This window comes from Lycium ferocissimum, chromosome 1, assembly GCF_029784015.1.
Source record: "Lycium ferocissimum isolate CSIRO_LF1 chromosome 1, AGI_CSIRO_Lferr_CH_V1, whole genome shotgun sequence".
In the NCBI taxonomy this organism is placed as follows: domain Eukaryota; kingdom Viridiplantae; phylum Streptophyta; class Magnoliopsida; order Solanales; family Solanaceae; genus Lycium; species Lycium ferocissimum.
This window is the reverse complement of record NC_081342.1, coordinates 65,859,604-65,879,380: the sequence shown is the minus strand read 5'-3', so window position 1 is coordinate 65,879,380 and position 19,777 is coordinate 65,859,604. Positions and strand designations below refer to the sequence as shown.

The 19,777-nt window shown below is 42.2% G+C and overlaps 2 protein-coding genes across 2 annotated transcripts; both read right to left on the bottom strand.

Moving 5' to 3' along the window:
• Positions 1-16,916: 16,916 nt before the first annotated feature.
• Positions 16,917-17,303, bottom strand: LOC132066500 (uncharacterized). The gene has a single exon (XM_059459806.1). It carries the CDS (start codon positions 17,301-17,303, stop codon positions 16,917-16,919), a length of 387 nt encoding a protein of 128 aa, XP_059315789.1.
• Positions 17,304-18,392: 1,089 nt separating this feature from the next.
• LOC132066492 (uncharacterized) lies at positions 18,393-18,932 on the bottom strand. Its single transcript, XM_059459798.1, has one exon. The coding sequence runs from the start codon at positions 18,930-18,932 to the stop codon at positions 18,393-18,395; it is 540 nt and encodes a 179-aa protein (XP_059315781.1).
• Positions 18,933-19,777: the final 845 nt, after the last annotated feature.

Genomic DNA, 19,777 nt, shown 5'->3' with positions numbered 1-19,777 from the left:
TCTCTAATTTTAATAATAAGCGTGTGCTTGTCGATCCAGGTAACGCTGTGAATGTAGTGCAACTCCGAGTTCTCAACGAAATGCAGTTGATGGAGCAAGTGGTCCCGATGGTCAAGGTCCTGACCGAATTCAATTTATCAAGCGAGACCATGTGAGGGCAGATTGAGCTAGTTACGCACGTGGAGGGTGTCTCTTCAAAGTCTTTGTTTGATATCTTGGAAAGAGACATGCCTTATAATCTGGTGATAGGGAGACCGTGGTTGCATAGCATGAAGGCAGTCCCCTCTACTTTCCATCAAGTCATGAAATTTCCCACCCTTTGGGGGATAGCTGAAGTCTAGGGGGACCCGGAGCCAAGCCAAGAAAACACAGTCTTGGTGACTGCTAGGGATGAACAAAAGGACGATGACTGTTAGCAATTACAGAACACCGACCTCGGAGCCCAGCCCGTGGTCGAACATGGAGAAGGAGTAGAACAGGTAAAAGGCCCATCCAGCGAGGGTTCACATGAGAGAACACCGAGAGGGTTTGGTGCACCAAAAGAGGAAGACGTGGGGAGTATCACGCCTGAAGACCTTAAACTCACCGTGTGCTGTCCAAATCTGTCGGAGAAATAGGTATACCTGGGCTCGAGCTTGGGGCCAAAATTCTGGGGGAAATTGCTTAAGTTTTTAACACATAACATGAATAGCTTCACTTGGTTAGGTTTAGATATTGCAGGCGTCCCTCCGGAGTTAGTCATTCATAAGCTAAGCATATGTCTTGACTGTCAGCCGATTAAGTAGAAAAGGCGTCCGATGTCGGGGGAGCGTAATCGATTCGCTAAAGAGGAGATGTCCCGACTCATTAAGCGTGGAGCAATGAGAGAGGTGAAATACCCGAATTGGTTGGCTAATGTCGTGGTACTCCCTAAGATGTCTGATGGCTTTCGAATGTATTTAGATTTGAAAAATTTAAATAAAGTATGATTGAGGAACTGGTGCCCTATGCCCCGCCTCAATTAGGTGGTCGATTCAGTGGACGAGCACAAACTGCTTAGTTTTCTGGACATGTTCTCAGGGTTTGACCAAATTCGGTTGGACCTCGCGGACCAGGAAAACATTTTCTTTATCACGGAGCACGAGACTTACTGTTATAATGTCATGCCGTTTGACTTGAAAAATGCGAGGGTCACTTTTAATTGGCTGACCCGTCAGATGTTTCAATATCAGATAGGCCGGAGTGTTGAAATTTATTTGGATGACATAATTGTTAAATCCCTGGGAACAGAGGAACACATAAGATATTTTCAGGAAGCATTTGATATTCGTCGTGCTTACAACCTAAAGCTGAATCCAGAAAATGCATCTTTGGAGTGGTATCAGGTAAATTCTTGGGGTTCATCATGTCCAACAGAGGCATTGAGTTCAACCCAGACCACATTCGATCCATCGAACAAATACCGAACGTCCTTGATAGCGCCAGAAAGGTGCAATAGTTAGTGGGGAGAGTGGCTTCATTAGGAAGATTCATATCACGGTTGTCGAGTGGTGCCAGAAGTTCTTCAATGTGCTTAAAAAGAATTTTTTTTTGAATGGACCTTGGAATGTTAGCAAGCTTTGAGGGATCTGAAACAATACCTATCAAACCCGCCCCTACTTGCGAGATCGAAGGAACGAGAACCCCTACTAGTCTATTTGGCTGTTTCAGAAACCGCGGTAAGTGTTGTGCTCATCCGCAAAGAAAAAGGCACGCAATCCCCTGTTTATCATATCAGTAAGGCCATAACTGAGGCCGAGCTACGTTACCCATACCTCAAAAAGCTAGCCCTGGCCCCAGTGGTCGTGGCCCAAAAACTAAGGTCGTACTTCCAATGCCACCCGATCTGTTCGGTAACTACTTTTCCTTTAAGAAACATCTTGCACAAACCCGAGTTTTCGGGTAGGTTAGTAGATTGGTCGATTGAAATATGTACATATGATATCAACATCGACCCTGGACTGCCATCAAATCGTAAGCCTTAGCAGATTTTGTCACTGACTACAATCCGAGCATGATGTCATGTGCCTAAAAGGAAGCGATTCGGGAATCCGAGGTCGCTTTCGGGGAATGGGTCTTGTATATGGATGGGGCCGTAAACGCAAAACGAACAGTGTTGGGAATTATCTTGAACGTCCCTTCAGGGGCCACGGCTAGGAAAGCCATTAAATGTTTACCTTTAACTAACAATGAGGCCGAGTATGAGGCCGCGATTACAGGATTGGAGTTGGCTCGAGGGCTAGGGGCTGAAAATATGGAATTAAAAAATGATTCTCGGCTAATCGTAAACCAGATCCTCGGCTAATACGAAGACAAATATGAGCAGATGAGTATTTGAACAGAGTTGTGACGCTGTCGTCTCACTTTCGGAATGGAAAGCGACTCAAATCCCTCGAGAAATGAACGTGTATGCAGATGCCTTAGCAAATCCGGGGTCTTCGACCGATACGACAGAGGCAGGGATGGATTCTATAGTTCACCTATTGCACTCCATCCTGGACCCGAGCTTGCACGAGGTAAACACTAGCAGTTTGACATGGGACTGGCGGAATGACATCGTGAATTACTTACAGAGCGAGACTCTCTTCGACAATACCAAAGTCGCACGAGCTATAAGAGTCAAGGTCATGCGGTGCTGCATGGATAAGGGGGAGTTATACCATAGGTCGTACCTCGGACCACTGGCCAAATATCTGGGGCCGACAGAAGCGAAATATGTGATGAGAGAAATACACGAGGGAAGTTGCGGGGAATCATTTCAGATATGAGTCTTTGGTTCAGAAGATAGTAAGAGCTGGGTACTATTGGTTCGAATGGAGGAAGATGCTAAAGCTTTCATTCAAAAATGCGACAAGTGTCAGTGGCATTCTCCTATGATACACCGACCTATAGAATTACTCCATTCGGTTATGGCCCCGTGGCCCTTCTTAAGGGGGCGGGGGGATGGATATCGTGGGGTTGATGCCGGGGGCAATGGGAAATGTCAGGTTCTTGCTGGTAATGACGGATTATCTTTCAAAATGGGTAGAGGCAAAGGCATATAAAAAGATCTGAGAAAATGAGGTGATAGATTTCATTTGGGACCATATCATATGCAAGTTCGAGGTGCTGCGGAAATCACATGTGATAATGGTCCTAAGTTCGTGGGGGCAATTATCACCAAGTTCCTAGAGAGGTTGAAGTTCAAGCATGTAGCCTCTTCCCCGTACTACCCGTGCGCGAATGGTCAGGCAGAATCCACTAACAAGATTTTGGTCCAGAACATTAAGATGAAACTGGAAGATGAAACTGGAAGATGCAAAAAGAAGGTGGCTAGAGGAATTTCCTGGAGTGTTATGGGCATACAGGACCACGACTAAAACTAGCACTGAGCAAACTTTGTTCTCCCTGGTGTATGGGGGCAGAAGCCCTAATACCCATAGAAATCGAAGAGCCCAGCATCAGGTACACCCACACTACGAAGGAGTCCAACAGGGAAGCAATGTAACACTCTGTAAATTAGGATTAGGTGTGAACTTGTTGAAAGAGTATTAATGTGACATTTTAGACATATGAAGTCCTATCAAGATGAATTTGGGTTAAAATAGTTGATTTAAGACCAACACGAATAGTGAGGTGTGTAGGATTCGATAGAATTGACTAAGTTTTCGGTAGGCCTGACTTCTAGCCTGTTTACATGAAAATCCATTAATAATTTGAGAAAAGTTAAAGCATGAAGTTTTGTCCCTTTGAAATACCTTTCCAATAGTATATTATGGAGCTCAAAAGGAGCTCTATTCTAGGAGTTATGCCCGTTTTATTGAACGCTATCGACACAATCGCAAATCGTAAAATTTTGGCTTAGTGTGAAATGGAAAGGAGACCTCACTGAGCGAGGCTCAAAGAGAGTTAGGAGCTTGCCATAGGCCTTGCTCAGCGAGGTGTGAGGTCCAAAATGTCCAGACCTCTAAATACGACCCTTAGACGATTTTATGTCATTTTTCATATTCTAGACTTCGTTCTAAATCGTCTTTTGCAGAGAAAACAACCCTAAGGTCTCCCCTAAACCTATAAATTAAGTTCTTACTCAAACCCCATGATTAATACCTCAATCTGACAAAGATTAACATTAGAAACGTCACCTATTCCATAGATTGTGAGAATTCAATTCAAGAGCGGTTGAAGAGGATAATTGTTGGGAATTCATCGTGAGGTAAGTTTATGAAATTCAAGTATGGTTATGGGGGTTTTTTGGTGTCTATACATCATTTATATATCATTAGAATCCATAGGTGAATTGCATGAAAGCAAGAACACGGAATCGGCTTATAAACCCTAGTTTTCAAAAAGGGTAGGAATTCAAGAGAAAAGTGTAAAGATCTAATCTTTCCCATCTAAATCAATTGTAGCGTCATTGTTGAACCTCAAAAAATCCATTTGGTAGCGATATAGCGGGAATTGAGGTATGTCTCTTTTTGAACATACTTTGAACGATTTGTGTTGACTTTGGTTGTGGTTTGTGCGCGAGGACAAGCCCACATTAAACCTGGTTTGTACTATATTTTATATAAGTATTCATGATTTTTTTCCTCTGTAAGGGATGATTAAAGATTGAGATATAAAGCTTTGGTATTTGAACTCGAATTATCCTTAAGGGATGTTTAAACTTGATATTTGGAAATCTTGATTATCTCATGTGAATGCTCTACAAATGGATTGTGTTGAACATGAAACTTGTTTAAAGAAGTGAGTCTGTTTTCTAAGACTGAAATGAATTGATGTACCCCTATAATGGGAAGATGAACATAATCCATGAGGAATAATTTGGCTATCATGATATGACTTGGGATTCGGCTCCTATGCCATGATTGATGATTTGGCTAATATGCTATGATTTGTATCTTATTTGTGTTTGGGTCTGTATGGGCAATCTGTCTGGACGATTAGCTGTTATGGATCCTAACATACTGATACGAGTATTGCTATGTCAGTCCGGAGGACGATTGACCTCCGAGGCGTATAGCCCGGTGCATCTATTGTTGTGTCAGTCCAGAGGACGATTGACCTCTGAGGCGTATAGCTCGGTGCATCTATTGCTGTGCTAGTCCAGAGGATGATTAGTCTCCATGATTTCCTATCCTGGAGTATTGATTATTTGATCTACCTGTGAGTGGCTTGTTCGTATCTTGGTTGTCTGTGAGTGGCTTGTTTCGTATCTTTGTTGCCTGTGAGTGGCTTATCGATGATAATGAATTTGTTCTCCTGTGAGTGGCTTGTTGATGATATTGGTCTCGAATGGAAAAGACTCAAATGGTAATAAATGGTATATTGAATTGGAAAAGATATATACTTGTCTTGATGGTTTTCTATTGATGATTTTGACTTGTACGATTGATCTTGTCTTTGATTTCAAATTATTCTATTGGAACTGTTTTCACTAATCATTATTGTATTATTTTGTTATATTACTTATTGTCCCCGAGCCACTCACTGAGTACCCAACACTCAGGCATACTATTGTTGTTTTTGATGGTATGTTAGGTAACGAAGAAGAGCAGGTACAGAAAGATCTCGCAGATTAGGAGTACTTGCTACTTTCCAGATTGTTAGTGAGCCCACACCTTTTTTTGTGGGTTTTTATTGAGTCAATTATTACTTTTTAGCAGTTTCAGGCTGTGTCCTGAGTGAGTTTATTTTCTTAGAAGCTCCATAGATAGTTATTAACTTGTGGGTAGCGTCTTGGATGTCTCTTATGTTTTATGGAGGCATGTTGCCACGTTTTAATTTAAATGTTGAGTAAGACTTCCGCTGATTTTTTGGTTTCATAAATTATGACCATGATCTTTAATTAGTCAATTATAACATCTCTTAAACTATTAATGAAAGATTATTAAAAATGGACTTAACGGTTATTGATCTATAAGGTTCTCCGATGTTGTTCATGGCATCGGATGCCGGTCACGTCTAGGGTGGGTTTTGGGGCATGACAAGCAATGGCAATTAACCTGGATCTGTTAGAAAAGCGCAGGGAGATGGCGCTTATAAGAATGGTGGCACAAAAGCATAGGGTCAAAAGATATTTTAACAGAAAGACGAATTTGAGGCACTTCAAGGTTGGGGATTATATCCTATGGAAGGTCACGCTCGCGACCGGGGATGTCAAGGTAGGCAAACTAGGGCCTAATTAGGAAGGCCCGTACCAAATAGTAGGGATTGTGGGCAAGGGATCTTATCGGATCAAGGACGAGCATGTAAAGGAATTGAAAAATAGTAGGAATGTCAGCCACCTCAAGAGATTTTATCTCTAGAAAAGGTTTCAGGTATGTTCTCAAAATATTTATCTTGCGTGAACTTGCTTCTTCTTCTTGACAGCTGCCCCTAGAAAGACTTGTTACAATCGAACCTAGGATGTGCGTTGCACTCTTTTTCTTGACCGAGGTTTTATCCCAAATGGGTTTTACCGGCAAGGCTTTTAACAAGGAAACTTTTTAGAAGCGTATCGTACTTAGCTAATGAAGGGATACAACCGGAGGAAAGAGCAAAACTCCCTAAACAGATTTTCCCGAAGACACATTAACGACGAGTAGCAGGTCCACCCCGCCTTGTTTTTTTTTTGTAAATCTTATGGGAACTCTGTAAAAGCCCTAAAAAAGCTCATGTATTAATGGGATGGCCAGCTCATCCCAGCTGGAATGAAATAAGAATCACCACTTATTTCTCAATTATTGTCATCAAAAGCAACATTAAAAGAAAACGTTTGGGGCAAAATCGAACTCGAAAGTCTCACGGCTCTGCAAAACCGCTTCTAACACACGACATGGTCGTAGAGCCTCCGAGCATGCAGGTTCCATCAACCTTTGTGCCATTAAATGGGGTCGAGACGTCTTCCCCATCAACGCCGAAAATTGAGGGCCCTTCTTCATTGCAAATTGGATGATTAGATCCCCAATATCGCGAAAGCGCTTCCGGAAGTGACATTCCTGGATTGGGTTAGGACTGATGACCTCAAACACAAAACGCAAAAATGACATAAGCGTGCACCGGTCATTATATCTTAACTTAAACAACGAACGCTCGAATATTATCATAGTTCAGGTAGACGGGCATAGCGGTCACGCCTTGACGGTTAAGTGCAAAATAAAAAGCCAACAAGTCATTTTATGATCACAATTGTTGCACAAAATAAGCGCATGTCAAAATGCAGTAACGAGAAATCAAGGTTGAAAGCAAACTAATAATCGTCAATGAATGAGGAGCAAAGAGAGCGCGAAGGCTCGCATAAAAAATAATTCAAGACATACATGCCCTAGAGATCCAAAAATAAGAGGAGTACGGAAGCCCAAAATCAAAGTTGACAGGGCACACGAGCCTTGAAATATAGATCAAACACAAATGGCGTGCAGGCCTGAAAAAAATAGAAGTATTCATAAAGGGCACGCAGGCCAGCAGAAAATTCACAAAAGTCGAAAGCTAGTTATCTTCCCAAGGCATCCTAAAGAAGGCCTCCAAACAAATGTCTAAAGGCTTAAGACTTACAAAGCTACGCCAGGGAGGGGAATATCTTCACCGCCCAAGGAGCCAACGGAGGCATCAGAGGAAGGAGGCGTTTCATCACAAAGATCGTCCATATCTGCCTCGACTGCACCTAAATCCACCTCTGTATCTATTAGGGCCGGGTGTGGAGGATGGCACAATCCTGAAGCAAGATGGACCTCCGTGGTTCGGCCTCTCGACGAAGCACCAAGCGCTGGTTCTGGGCTCTGAGCCGGGCGTGGGAAGTTTCAGTGGCTCACGCCCGCCTCTTTGCAGCATCATGCTCAGCCTCCGCCCAGTCTAACCTCTTCTACAGCAACTAGCGAGCCATAGTAATGGTCCGAAAGGTGTCCTCCCGAGTTGCCAGAGCTTGCTTGGGCTTTTCCTATCGAAGCTCCAAGGTGGTTTTCAGGGCTTGAAGACCCCTATTCTTTGTCCAAAGTTGGGCAAGATCATCCCGAAGGCACTAGTTCTTTTCCGTCAGCTTCTCCACACCATGAGAGGAAGAAGGAGGCCTCGTTCTGAAAAGCTCGACAAGGCGAGCATAAGCGACCTCGACTGAGAGAGATAAACAGACAAACTTAATGCATGCGTTCGCTCTAAGAATGACTGATAAGGAATAAACGACTAGTATTATCTGAAGAAAAATACCCACAAGATGGGTCAGGGAAGCCTCCAAACCAAGGCCCGAACTAGTAGCAGGAGATGGTGGAATGGAAGGGCCAGCGCTTACATTTGTAAAAGGGGCGCGCCACCTCCTATACACCCGAGTTGGGTTTCACTAGCTCCCGGCCCCACAACAACCTTAGTGGAAGGGACCCTCGCGCTCCCGGCCTTAGCGGCCCCTTCATCATCTTCCCCCATATGGACTATCTTTTGCATTTTCTCCCTCAGGTACACACTTAGTCGGCGATGCGTTTTTACCCGTGAACCAATCCCCTCGGAGGAAGACGCCGCGGCGACATTTGAAAGCGCACACTTCCTGCAACTTCCCACTTCTGCGACCACCTCGGCAATACCCATTCAAGCCTTTTCCCAGGAAGGCACCTTCCGGGCTGAAGCCCCTCGAGGGGGGAGACCTGAAAAATATGAAAGAGGTCAGAATAATACCCCAAGATTCAAGCAGCAAGGTAACGAGGGTAAGAAAGAGGCATTAACCATGATTTTTGCCTTTCCATCTATCGACGGATATATCTCTCCAGGTCCGTTCAACATTACTAGAGGCACGGAGAGTACCCATCACCCAATTGAAAATATCCGGCAAGGGTTGAGGTACAACGAGGGCCGCTAGAAAAGTGTGGGAGATAAAGTTAGAAGGAGCACACAAGGAAGGATAAGGAGAAAATATAAGAAGACAAGAGAGCAGATAGTCACAAGCGCTGTTCCACTGCTCTGGAAGAGGGCCACGGACAGGGTCGTGAAGGTGGCCGGTGCGGATCACGAACCGATCACACCATTCTCGATCGTGATCATCCTCGAAACTCATAATGAGACCTCAGGAGCCTCGAAAAGCAAGGTTTATCATTCCCTCACGAAGTATTTCGGGGGGAATAGAGGTGGATCAAGTGATCCAGAGTAACCGGAAGGTTAGCAAGGTCCGCCAGGTGCTGTAGGCAGCAGACTATTCTTTAAGTCTGGCGGGCCAGTTGTCCCGAACAAACATCGTACCAGCGACAGAAGGCCTCGATAACTTCGTGGATCGGGAGGTCAAATCCGATGGTAACTGGGTAAGTGTAGATCATAGACATGCTCGGCATGTATCGGGTGATATTGGCATTGACAGGGGGGGTAATACATCAACCTCAGGCCCCCATCAACAGTTGATACGGACTTGGGGGATGGTGGAGTCATCAATCAGAGAAGTAATGCCTTCCACAGATACGTACTGAAGGTCGGCGCAAAGATCCCTCTCGAAATTAAAATTGGAGGGGATGATGATAAACGCAGAGGAACCTAGGTTTATCGTTCGGGTGATTGATGAAGACGAGAATTGGCGGCGGACGAATACCACTGAAGTAGCGCCTAATTGTTCTCACATGCTTGCGAGAGTAAGGTCGAAAGATGAAGATGTGGACGATGAAGACATTGTAAGAAGGGAGGTCAAGAGGGCCAGGAACTGGGTTTGCATTAAAAAAAAGGAGTGAACGTGAGGATGGTGAAATACAAGCGAGGTCATCCATTTAAATAGCCAGCAGAAGAAATCGTTCGCCTTGGAAAGTGGAGCAGCATGCCCTGTCAGTGAATGTTAATCGGTGTATCTAGAAGAGCGCTGATATGCCCAAATTACACCTTTTAAAATAGGAGTAAGCAGTCATTGTCAAATATAGAGCCCAACAAGGTTGGGATCGAATCTCATAGAGAATACAATGAAGAAATATACTTGTTAAGTGTAACGCTCGACTGTTAGTCTATATTTCTAGGAAAGGGGGTATAGTAATGATTGGTTTAAAGATTGTTAACTTAATTTATCGCTAATTGTTGTTAATAAGATAATCTATTGGTAAAAGGACTAAGGTTGTGGTTCCAATAGAGAGTAATGCAATTTGGTATCAAATCAACTCATCTATATGTCCAGATGTAATTAAACATGGGCTACGTTGATTTATCAAAAGTCTCTCAACCAAATTGATAAATGTCATTACTAAGCTTTCTCAATCCTTAGAATGTAGAAATGTGAACACCCATTTTATTTCAAGTTAGCTTTCCTATCTCTAGCTCAAGTTATTAGATGGGGTTTAAACCCCTAACTCCTTGCTTATCTAACTCTTTTCCTAGCTTTTACTTTCTTTCTCAAGCAAAGGAAAAGTATTTAGGCACAAATAATGTTGGCCACCATTAAAAGTAATTAAAGCTTGAAGAGTTAAATAGAAAAACATCTTTAACATGGAAATGTAGTTGAAATATAAAAACCCAATCACATAATTAACTAACACATTTGGTCCATAACCTTAGCTAAATGGTTTAGCTACTCATGTTCATTAAATACAATACAATGGTAAAGAGAATATTCATAAAGCTTACAATGATTAATGGAAGAAGATGACAAAAAGGAGGAAGATTCTCCTTAAAAGCTTGCAACCACCACTATTCAATGACGCTAATGGCTAAAAGACAACAATAAAGTCTGTCCAAGGAATATTCAATAATGTTCACAAAAACCTAGGCACATGTATATATATAGAGAGAGAGAGAGAACAAAAAGTATAAAAATTGCCTAAATGATGACATGCGGCACAAAGTATGCGGTCACAACAAGAGTGTGCGACCGCATCTGGAGTTTGCGGTGTCGCATGTACTCCGCATTCTGGTGCACTTTGTCTGATTCGCTAGTTGCTCAGATTTGGAGTATGCGACCATATTTTGGAGTTTGCGGTGCCGTATCTTGCGTCTCATCTTGCTATATTTTGGCAAACTCTCTGTTGATTTGTGCAACATGACTTGCCACTGCATCTTAGCCGCATTCTCATCATTTTTCTCCTTTTTCTCTCTATTGATTTGTGCAACACTACTTGCAACCGCATCTTAGCCGCATTCTCATCGTTTTTCTCCTTTTTTGCCAATTTGTTCCCTTTATGCCCTTGAACTCACAAAACGTGAAAACACACAAAAACATAATAGAAATAGAGAAAAATACTTGAAATGACTCCTAAAAAGCATAAGTAGTGGATGTAGAAAGCCTGAAAATCCACGACTTATCAACACCCCCAACTTAACCTTTTGCTTGTCCTCAAGCAAACAACACAAAACTTATGACTCAAACTAGACTCAACTAACAACATGAAATCCATATGACTATCGGTTGGTACCAATAATTAGGCTACAAGCATGTGAATCTTTAACCGAATAACTCTCTCATTTCCAAATACGATTTTAAGAATACAATGGAGTTTAAAAAACAATCAAGCAACAACACTCAAGCCTCAATAAGTGTTTCAAAACCACTAGCTTATTAGATATATGCTCATTTGATTCAACTTGGAAGTTGTTTTAACATCACTAATCTATCGTAATTCATATGCCCTCACAAGAAAAAAAGTCCCAAAATCACTATATTCACAACAATAACACACGAGACATAACACAAAATCACTCACACTCAACAAAGAAATTCAAGTGCTAATAAATATCATACCATATGCTTGCCCTTATTTTCATTCATCACTAACTCAAGAATGTTTGGTTGGAAATCACATAAAGACTTTTTCAAGCTTGTAATGTAGGCTTAGGGGCGGGTAGGATAAGTATTTGGGATACAAGTGACTATGCCCTCTTTGAACACCACACACACTTTTCATTTAACTCTCTGTCCACTTTCCTCTTCATTACAACACATTGCTCCTTCCTTTGCATTCTAGTTTCCCCTCAATTATTGCTAAAATATTTTTTATATTTTTTAATAGGCATTTACTTACAAAATCACAACACAATTCTTCACCACTTCTCAAGAAACACCAACACCAACACCTCCAACTTAGGCTTTTGGCCTCATGTTCACAATTTTAATGTTCAAGGAGGGAAAGGTTCAAAAGAGAGAATTTCATCAAAAAGGGTAGGCTTGTAATGTGGAAATCAAAGAAAAGGTCATAGGCTCAAATGGGGTTACTAGTGATAATATTTATACAATGGTAGGCTAGAAAGGCTAAAGAGGCTCAATATCACAAAGATAGCCCAAAGTCATCTCTCCAACCAACATAATCAAAATTAGCATTGAAAGACTAATCGAGCAAGTTCTAGATGATAAAAGTAAGCACAAGAATTATTCAGCAAACACTCACCACACATTGCATATGAACCAGTTAAGATGGATCAATTTCACTTTCTAAGCAAGAACCAATAGAGCAATATCTTATAATCCAAAGTAGACTAGTAGGTAAAGAGTCACAAAATGATTCAGCAAGTTGTCACAAAGATCATTCTTTCCTATGCATTAGGAAGGGTATGCTCAATTAAATGCTTCACATGCAAAAGACTAACTCTATTAGTACCAAACAAGTTATGATGTCCTCCCGACCTTATAAGTTTTAATTCCCGTAAGAAATCGCCCACATATCTATCATTGGGACAAGCCGACTTAAGCTACCTAAAAAAATGGGTTCAAAAGACTATTAGCATTCTTGGGAAAAGAACCCCGGCTAAGAAAAGACAAGGATATAGCTAATACTTACAAAACATGGGCAAACATTACAACAAAACATCAAGTAAAAATCCACAATATCCAACAAAACAAGCTTACAAGAATAAAGAACAAAACATCCAAGATAAAATATCCAAACAATATGAGAGACTCAAGCTACTCACCCCAAACTAAAAACATTACATTGTCTCCAATGCATCATACATAATCAACAAGAGGTGAGACTCCCTATGACGCATCAAGCGTCATCTCAAAATGCATCAGAAGGAGCTAAACTAGGCTTAGTGGATGAATGATGGTCTCAACAGTGGTATCGACCGGTGTGGAGTCTGGAATCTGGGGATGTGAAGAAGTCGCTCCATCAGCTGGTGGGGACTGAGCATCAGTTCCCTTCCTCTTTCGGGACATAAGATCCATGATGTAATATTCCCTAGTTCTCTACATATCCTACTCAAGCTCCTCATCAGTGCGAGCAACATGATGCCCATGTTGAATAGAGGCTGCGAAAGCGATCTGGAGCAAATCCTCGGAGGCATCAGAGAGCGTCTCAAAGTCAACCAGCTCTTTATACTCATCATCCCCAACTCTCTGTGGATCACCTGCAACTGTAGTGTGGTTAGACGAACTCTGATCTGCCTCTAGTTGGCCTCTCCCGACCTCATCGACCATGGCACCCGTAGTGCTCATAACCTCAAATAGTGGGTCCGAGAGGTAAAAAAATCGATCCTCAGCTTAGCGAGGTCACTCTTCACTCCTCTCATATGCTCGGTATCACCTGCCTCGAGCTTCTCAACTCTTTTCTCCAAACTTACAACTCTTGCCTCAACCTGTTTATGGGACTCCGCTACCGCTTTCTAAATCATATCCGTAATGGTCCGGATAAATTTAGTAACCTTAGAGTCCACTGAGCCTACTGTGCGTGCCATGTTTCAGAAATCGTCAATTAACGGGGACTGCACACCCAGAGGCGGGGTATCTGTAGTAGGTGGTAGGGTGCCACTAGTTATGGACCCCGCAGCTGTGCTTGTGAAAGCAGCCCCAGAAGCTGTGCTGGATGGTGTAGGGATGGTAGCTGCGGCAGGCCTCGCGAGGTCCTATAACCCAACTGTCAAATTGATCGTCTGAGCTCTCCACTTTCTCATCTTCTTCTTCGGGTTATCTTTATCCTCCGTTCTCAAAATATTAACCACACCCGTAGTGAAGCACTCTCTGTTTATCCTCCGTTCTTAAAATATTAACCACACCTATAGTGAAGCACTCTCTGTCAACCTGTTTGAACACTGGCACCTCGTGCCTATGGCATAAGGCTGTAATCAGACAAGGGAATGGGATAGACCTCGTAGTTTTCCAAGCTCTGTCCATAATGTGATAATACATAATCCGACCCATATTTATGTGCACCCCTGTCATGATACAAGCAATCAATACGGCCTTTTGAATACCCACTAATGTCTCATTCTGTGATGGCCAAAACCGACTGCTAATGAAGGATAACTAGAACTTGGCCTCAATGTTGAAACTGGCCTTATAGATGTCGGTCTTTGGATGAATCCACAGAGGAGTAGTACCCGGGGCTGCAAGAACCTCATCCAACCAAGGCCTTTGACCGTCGACCACTTCCTTCTAAATCTTTTCCTCATACTCCCGATGAAGCGTGCCATGTTCCCCGTCGTATTTGATGTTGATCCCCTCGTGGACTATGGGCACCATCACCCCTCGAATCATGCACCCTTTCTGATATTGCTTTTTCTTCCCTATAGATGCCCCGATGCTAGCATAGAACTCTCGTACTATCTGTGGAATAAAGACCCCGAGGGATTTAGTGAACACTATCCAGTTTCTTCATTCAAGCTACTCCATAATACAGAGGAAGGATTCAGGGAGCCCCTAAAACTAATATGCTTCTCAAGGTTAAAGGTGCGTTTGTTGTCATAATGCTCTTTCACTCACTTGTCATTAAACTGGAGGCCCTCTTTATATTGAATCCTTACTTCCAATTGTTGTTTCAATAATTGGACAAGAAAGTGGAAGAAAGTGCCAGGTACGGGGTATCAGTCGAGATCCAGAGGGAGTGGTGGATGGACCCACACCTAGGGTTGATCCTTCTTGTGTTGGGGCCTTGGAGGGTCGCCTCTTTTTCCTTCTAAACCTACTACTGATATCTGATGGGTTTTTCTAAGCAATTGACTTTCCACAAGTCATGCTTTACAATCAATACCTATTAGGCCAAGAGAAAAACAAAAATATTTTTGTTGTTTTTGATTAACGGAAAGCAATTAACTATTTTTTTTAGTTTCTAGTTTAAAAGGAAAGTAATAAACTATCAACAATGCCAAAGAAACAGGAAAATAGTAGGAGAGAATGGATGAGTTTGTGGCCGTATAAAGAGTATGCGGCGCCGCGTTTGTGAAAATGCGACCGCATACGCAATATACTGGTTCGCAAATGCACCGCAAAATTATGCAATTTGCAGTCCTCACTGCCAATTTGGGAAAGGATATGCGGAGAAAGATGTGACTGCATCTATATGTAACAGTGATGCATCTCGATCGCATACTCAGGGATTTGGCCCCCTTTACTATAAAGGTTATGCCGAGATGCGACTCCGCTTACTCAGAATGCGGTCGCATCTCCATAGTTGTCCCCAAATTTTAAAACCCTAATCGCCGTTTTTCAAATTTAAGCTCTAAAGCAACCTAATTCCCCCTCCCAAATATGAATACACCCTTCCCAAATGATAATCAAACAATAACAACCCCAAAATCTAAAGAATTTAACATGTTACTAAGCAATGCCACATATATAGTGTTCTTACAAACAGAGGATAATCACAAGTTTATGCACACCAATAATGTCTAAGACTATGATAAACGTGCTCAACATGATCATTCAAATGAAATTCACATTAAAATCGAAGATCCATCTACATACCTTAAGAAATTAGAGGCGTGAAGGTTATGTGTGCACTTGAATCGATTTAGGGCAAATGGGAGCACAAATGGTGAGATTTGGAAGGGTGTTGTGCTCTTTAAGGGTCGGTTGAGCGAGATTGTTGCTTGAAACCGACAATTTTGAAATAGCGGTGAAGTCTAACAGTTGGAGGCTTAGAGGGGGGAAAAGTGAAAAATAAGAGTTTTAAAGTTCCTTTTATACTCGTGCAACTTCCGGTGAGAATGCAGTCGTATTTGAAGTTTGTGACCCCGTGTTAACTCCGCACGTTACCCTTACCTGACGTGTCCTTGACTGAGAGATGTGAACACAAATGCGCCAGCATATTAGAGATGCAGAACTAAAAAGTGCTCGCATTTTCAGCATTTTTGAATTGGTCACTGGCCAATCACTGAGTTGAAGTTGCGACCGCAAACTACACCGCATCCACAGATGCGGTGCCGCATTTTAGCCGCAACTTCGGTAACTTTGCTTACTTCTCTGATTTTTCAACCTCCCCAAGAGGCATAGGTGTTTCCACTCCATTTCCTTATAACTTTGCATCCTACACACTCAAACAAAAGTTAAGAAAAAATGCGAAAATAAAAGTTTGGGTTGCCTCCCAAGAAGCGCTTGATTTTACGTCGCGCCCCAACGGTTTCACCCGTTTCATGGTTCATTGAGGTAGGTGATCTCAATCGTCTTCAATTCATTGGGTAAGCCCAAGTAGTGGTTAACCCACTGCCCATTCACTTTGAAATGCTCTCCATCCGGGCTAACAATTTCTATTGCTTTATGTGGGAACACTTGTGTTACTTCAAAGGGACTGGACCATTTGGATTTCAATTTTTCGGTAAACAAGCGGAGCCTTGAGTTAAACAATAACACATGATCCCCGGGGCTAAATTCTCTTTGCAAGATCTTCTTATCATGGAAGTGCTTCATACGGGCCTTGTAGAGTGAAGAGCTAACATAAGCTCTAAATCAGAATTCATCCAACTCATTAAGTTGTTCCATCCTCAAGTTTGAGGCATCACCCCATCTAGACTTAACTTTTTCAAGGCCCACAATGCCTTATGTTCATGCTCCACCAGAAGATGACAAGCTTTTGCCAAACACCAATTGATAAAAAGACATACCGATTGGTGTCTTTTAAGCCGTTCGGTAAGCCCATAGAGCATCATCCAACTTCTTTGACCAATTGGTCCTATTTGCATTAGTCGTTTTGGAGAGTATACTCTTGATCTCCCTATTTGACACTTTAACTTATCCATTGGTTTGGGGATGGTATGGGGTGGCAACTCTATGCTTGAATCCATACTTCTCAAAAAGAGAGGTTGTGTAAATGAGAGCACCTATCACTATTGATTGCCCTTGGACTCCCAAACCTTGAGAAGATATACTTCTTCAAGAATGCGGTGACACTTCCTCCTTCATTATTAGGGAGCGCGACGGATTTCACCCATTTTGACACATAGTCCACCGCCACAAGGATGTACTCAACTTTAAGAATCGGTGTCATTGGTAGCTCATGCCTTCTTGAAATGCCTCTACGCCTTTGAAATTGATCACAAGCTTTCACAAAGTCACGGGCATCTTGATAGATTATTGGCCAATAAAAGCTATTTTGAAGAACCATAGCCGCTATCCTTGAGCTACTATGGTGTCCACCAACCGGTGATGGGAGACAAGCCTCAATGATAGGCATCATCTCCACTTCGAGAATGCATCACCTTATGACATTGTCAGCGCAAACTCAGAATAGATATGGCTCATCCCAATAGAACTTCTGGACATCACTCAAGAACTTTTTCTTTTGGTGGAAATTCAAATCTTCCGGCATGATGTCACTAGCATGTTAATTAGCAAAGTCGGCATACCACAGAATTATATCATGTGACCCCGCCATCACTTGCTCATTCGGAAATGATTCATTGATTTCAAGGTGATACGATGGACGCCCGCCTTAGGCAAGACAAATGGTCCGCCAATTAATTTTCACAACCTTTCCTATCCTTGACTTCAAAGTCAAATTCTTGCTATAGAAGTACCTAACGTATTAACCTCGGCTTTGCCTCTTTCTTTATCATGAGGTAACGAAGAGCCACCTGATCGGTGTGAACAACCACATGGGTTCCCAATAAGTAGGCACAAAATTTATCAAAAGCAAAGACAATGGCAAGCAACTCTTGCTCGATGACCGTGTAGTTCATTTGGGCACTATTGAGTGTTTTGCTTGCATAGTAAATTGAATGAGTGATCTTGTCATGCTTTTGGCCAAGCACGGCTCCCATTGCAAACCCACTAGTATCACACATGAGTTTAAAAGGCTTACACCAATCCAGAGCAATAATGATAGGTGCCGACGTAAGTTTCTCTTTCAAACAATTAAAAGCATTTAAGCAAGCATTATCAAACACAAATTTTGACTCCTTCTCCAATAACTTGCATAGAGGATTGACCACTTTTAAGAAATCCTTGATGAACCTTTGATAAAATCCAGCATGCCCAAGGAAACTTCGGACACCTTTGACCGAGATAGGGGGAGGAAGCTTAACAATGAATTCAATTTTGGCTTGATCAACCTTAAGCCCCTTCTCCAAAACTTTGTGCCCCAATACTATGTCTTCTCTTACCATGAAGTGACATTTCTCCCAATTGAGAACCAAGTTCGTTTCTTCACATCTCTTTAATACTTGGGCTAGATTCCCCAAGCACTCATTAAAGGAATCCCCAACTATGAAAAAGTCATCCATGAAGATTTCAATGGACTCCTCAACCATGTCGGATAAGATGGACATCATGCAACGTTGGAAGGTTGTGGGTGTATTGCATAACCCAAAGGGCGTTCTCTTAAAAGCAAAAGTCCTATACGGACAAGTGAGTGTTGTTTTCTCTTGATCTTCCGGGGAAATAGTGATTTGATTGTACCCTGAGTAGCCATCCAAAAAATAATAGTAATCCCTTCCCGCAAGCCAGTCAAGCATTTGATCCATGAAAGGCATTTGAAAGTGATCTTTTTTGCCCAATGATTCAACTTCCTATAGTCCATGCTCACCCTACAACCGGTAACCATACGAGTTGGAATCAATTCATTCTTGGCATTTGGCACAATGGTGATTCCACCCTTTTTGGGCACACATTGGATTGGACTAACCCATGGGCTATCCGTTATTGGGTACACAACACTAGCATCCAACCACTTGATGATTTTTGTTTTCACAACTTCTTGCATAGGAGGATTCAACCTCCTTTGGTGCTCAACACTAGGCTCACAATCTTCATCAAGTTGAATTTTATGGGTGAAAATTCTGGGAGGAATTTTTTGGATATACGCCATACACCACCCAATTTCCTATTTGTACTTTTTCAAGATTGCCAATAATCTATCTCTTTGTTCTTCCATCAACCGGGCGAAAATTATCACAGGAAAAATATTGTTTGGCCCAAGGATTTCATACCTCAGATATGAAGGAAGAGGTTTGAGTTCCAAAGTGGGAGGCTCAATGATAGAGGGCTTTGCGGGAGGTGTTTCACGATTTTTTAGATCAAGCTTTTTCGAATTGTAGTGGTATGACCCCAACCCAATCAATACATTAACCGTTTCCTCGAATTCTTTGTCATTTCCCCCATCATAGTTCATCAAGACCGCTGCTAACATCTCACCCACATGCTCGTACTTAATTATTGACTTCATAGCTTCATCAATTGTATCAATAATCGACACTACACTCATGTCCGCCGGTTGCTTCATCGATTTGCAAATATGAAGGTGATCTCTTCATCATTCATTCTAAATTTTAGGTCACCTCTCTCCACATCTATAATAGCAGACCCCGTAGCTAAGAAAGGTCGTCCCACGATTATGGGCACCTCAAAATCAACTTCATAATCCAAAATTACAAAGTCGGCCGGGAAAATGAACCGATCAACTCTCACAAGCACATCATAAAGAATACCCACCGATTTCTTCGCGGTTCTATCCGCTGATGTGCCGGGAAATTGTGGCACAATTGATACTCTTTTACGAGAAGTTTCACTTGTTTTTAGGCAAGTATGTGTTGTTTTGATGTGTTTTTATCATATTTCAGGTAAATCGGGAAGTTCGGGTTCAAGAATTAAAAGTTACAGAAAAGTTGCACTGAAGTTTGATTTTCACGGTCCGTAGAAAGATGTATGGACCGT

Excerpts from the sequence above, each read along its gene's own strand:
- LOC132066500 (XM_059459806.1), bottom strand. The coding sequence starts at position 17,303 with ATGATGCCTATCATTGAGGCTTGTCTCCCATCACCGGTTGGTGGACAC.
- LOC132066492 (XM_059459798.1), bottom strand. The coding sequence starts at position 18,932 with ATGGCGTATATCCAAAAAATTCCTCCCAGAATTTTCACCCATAAAATT.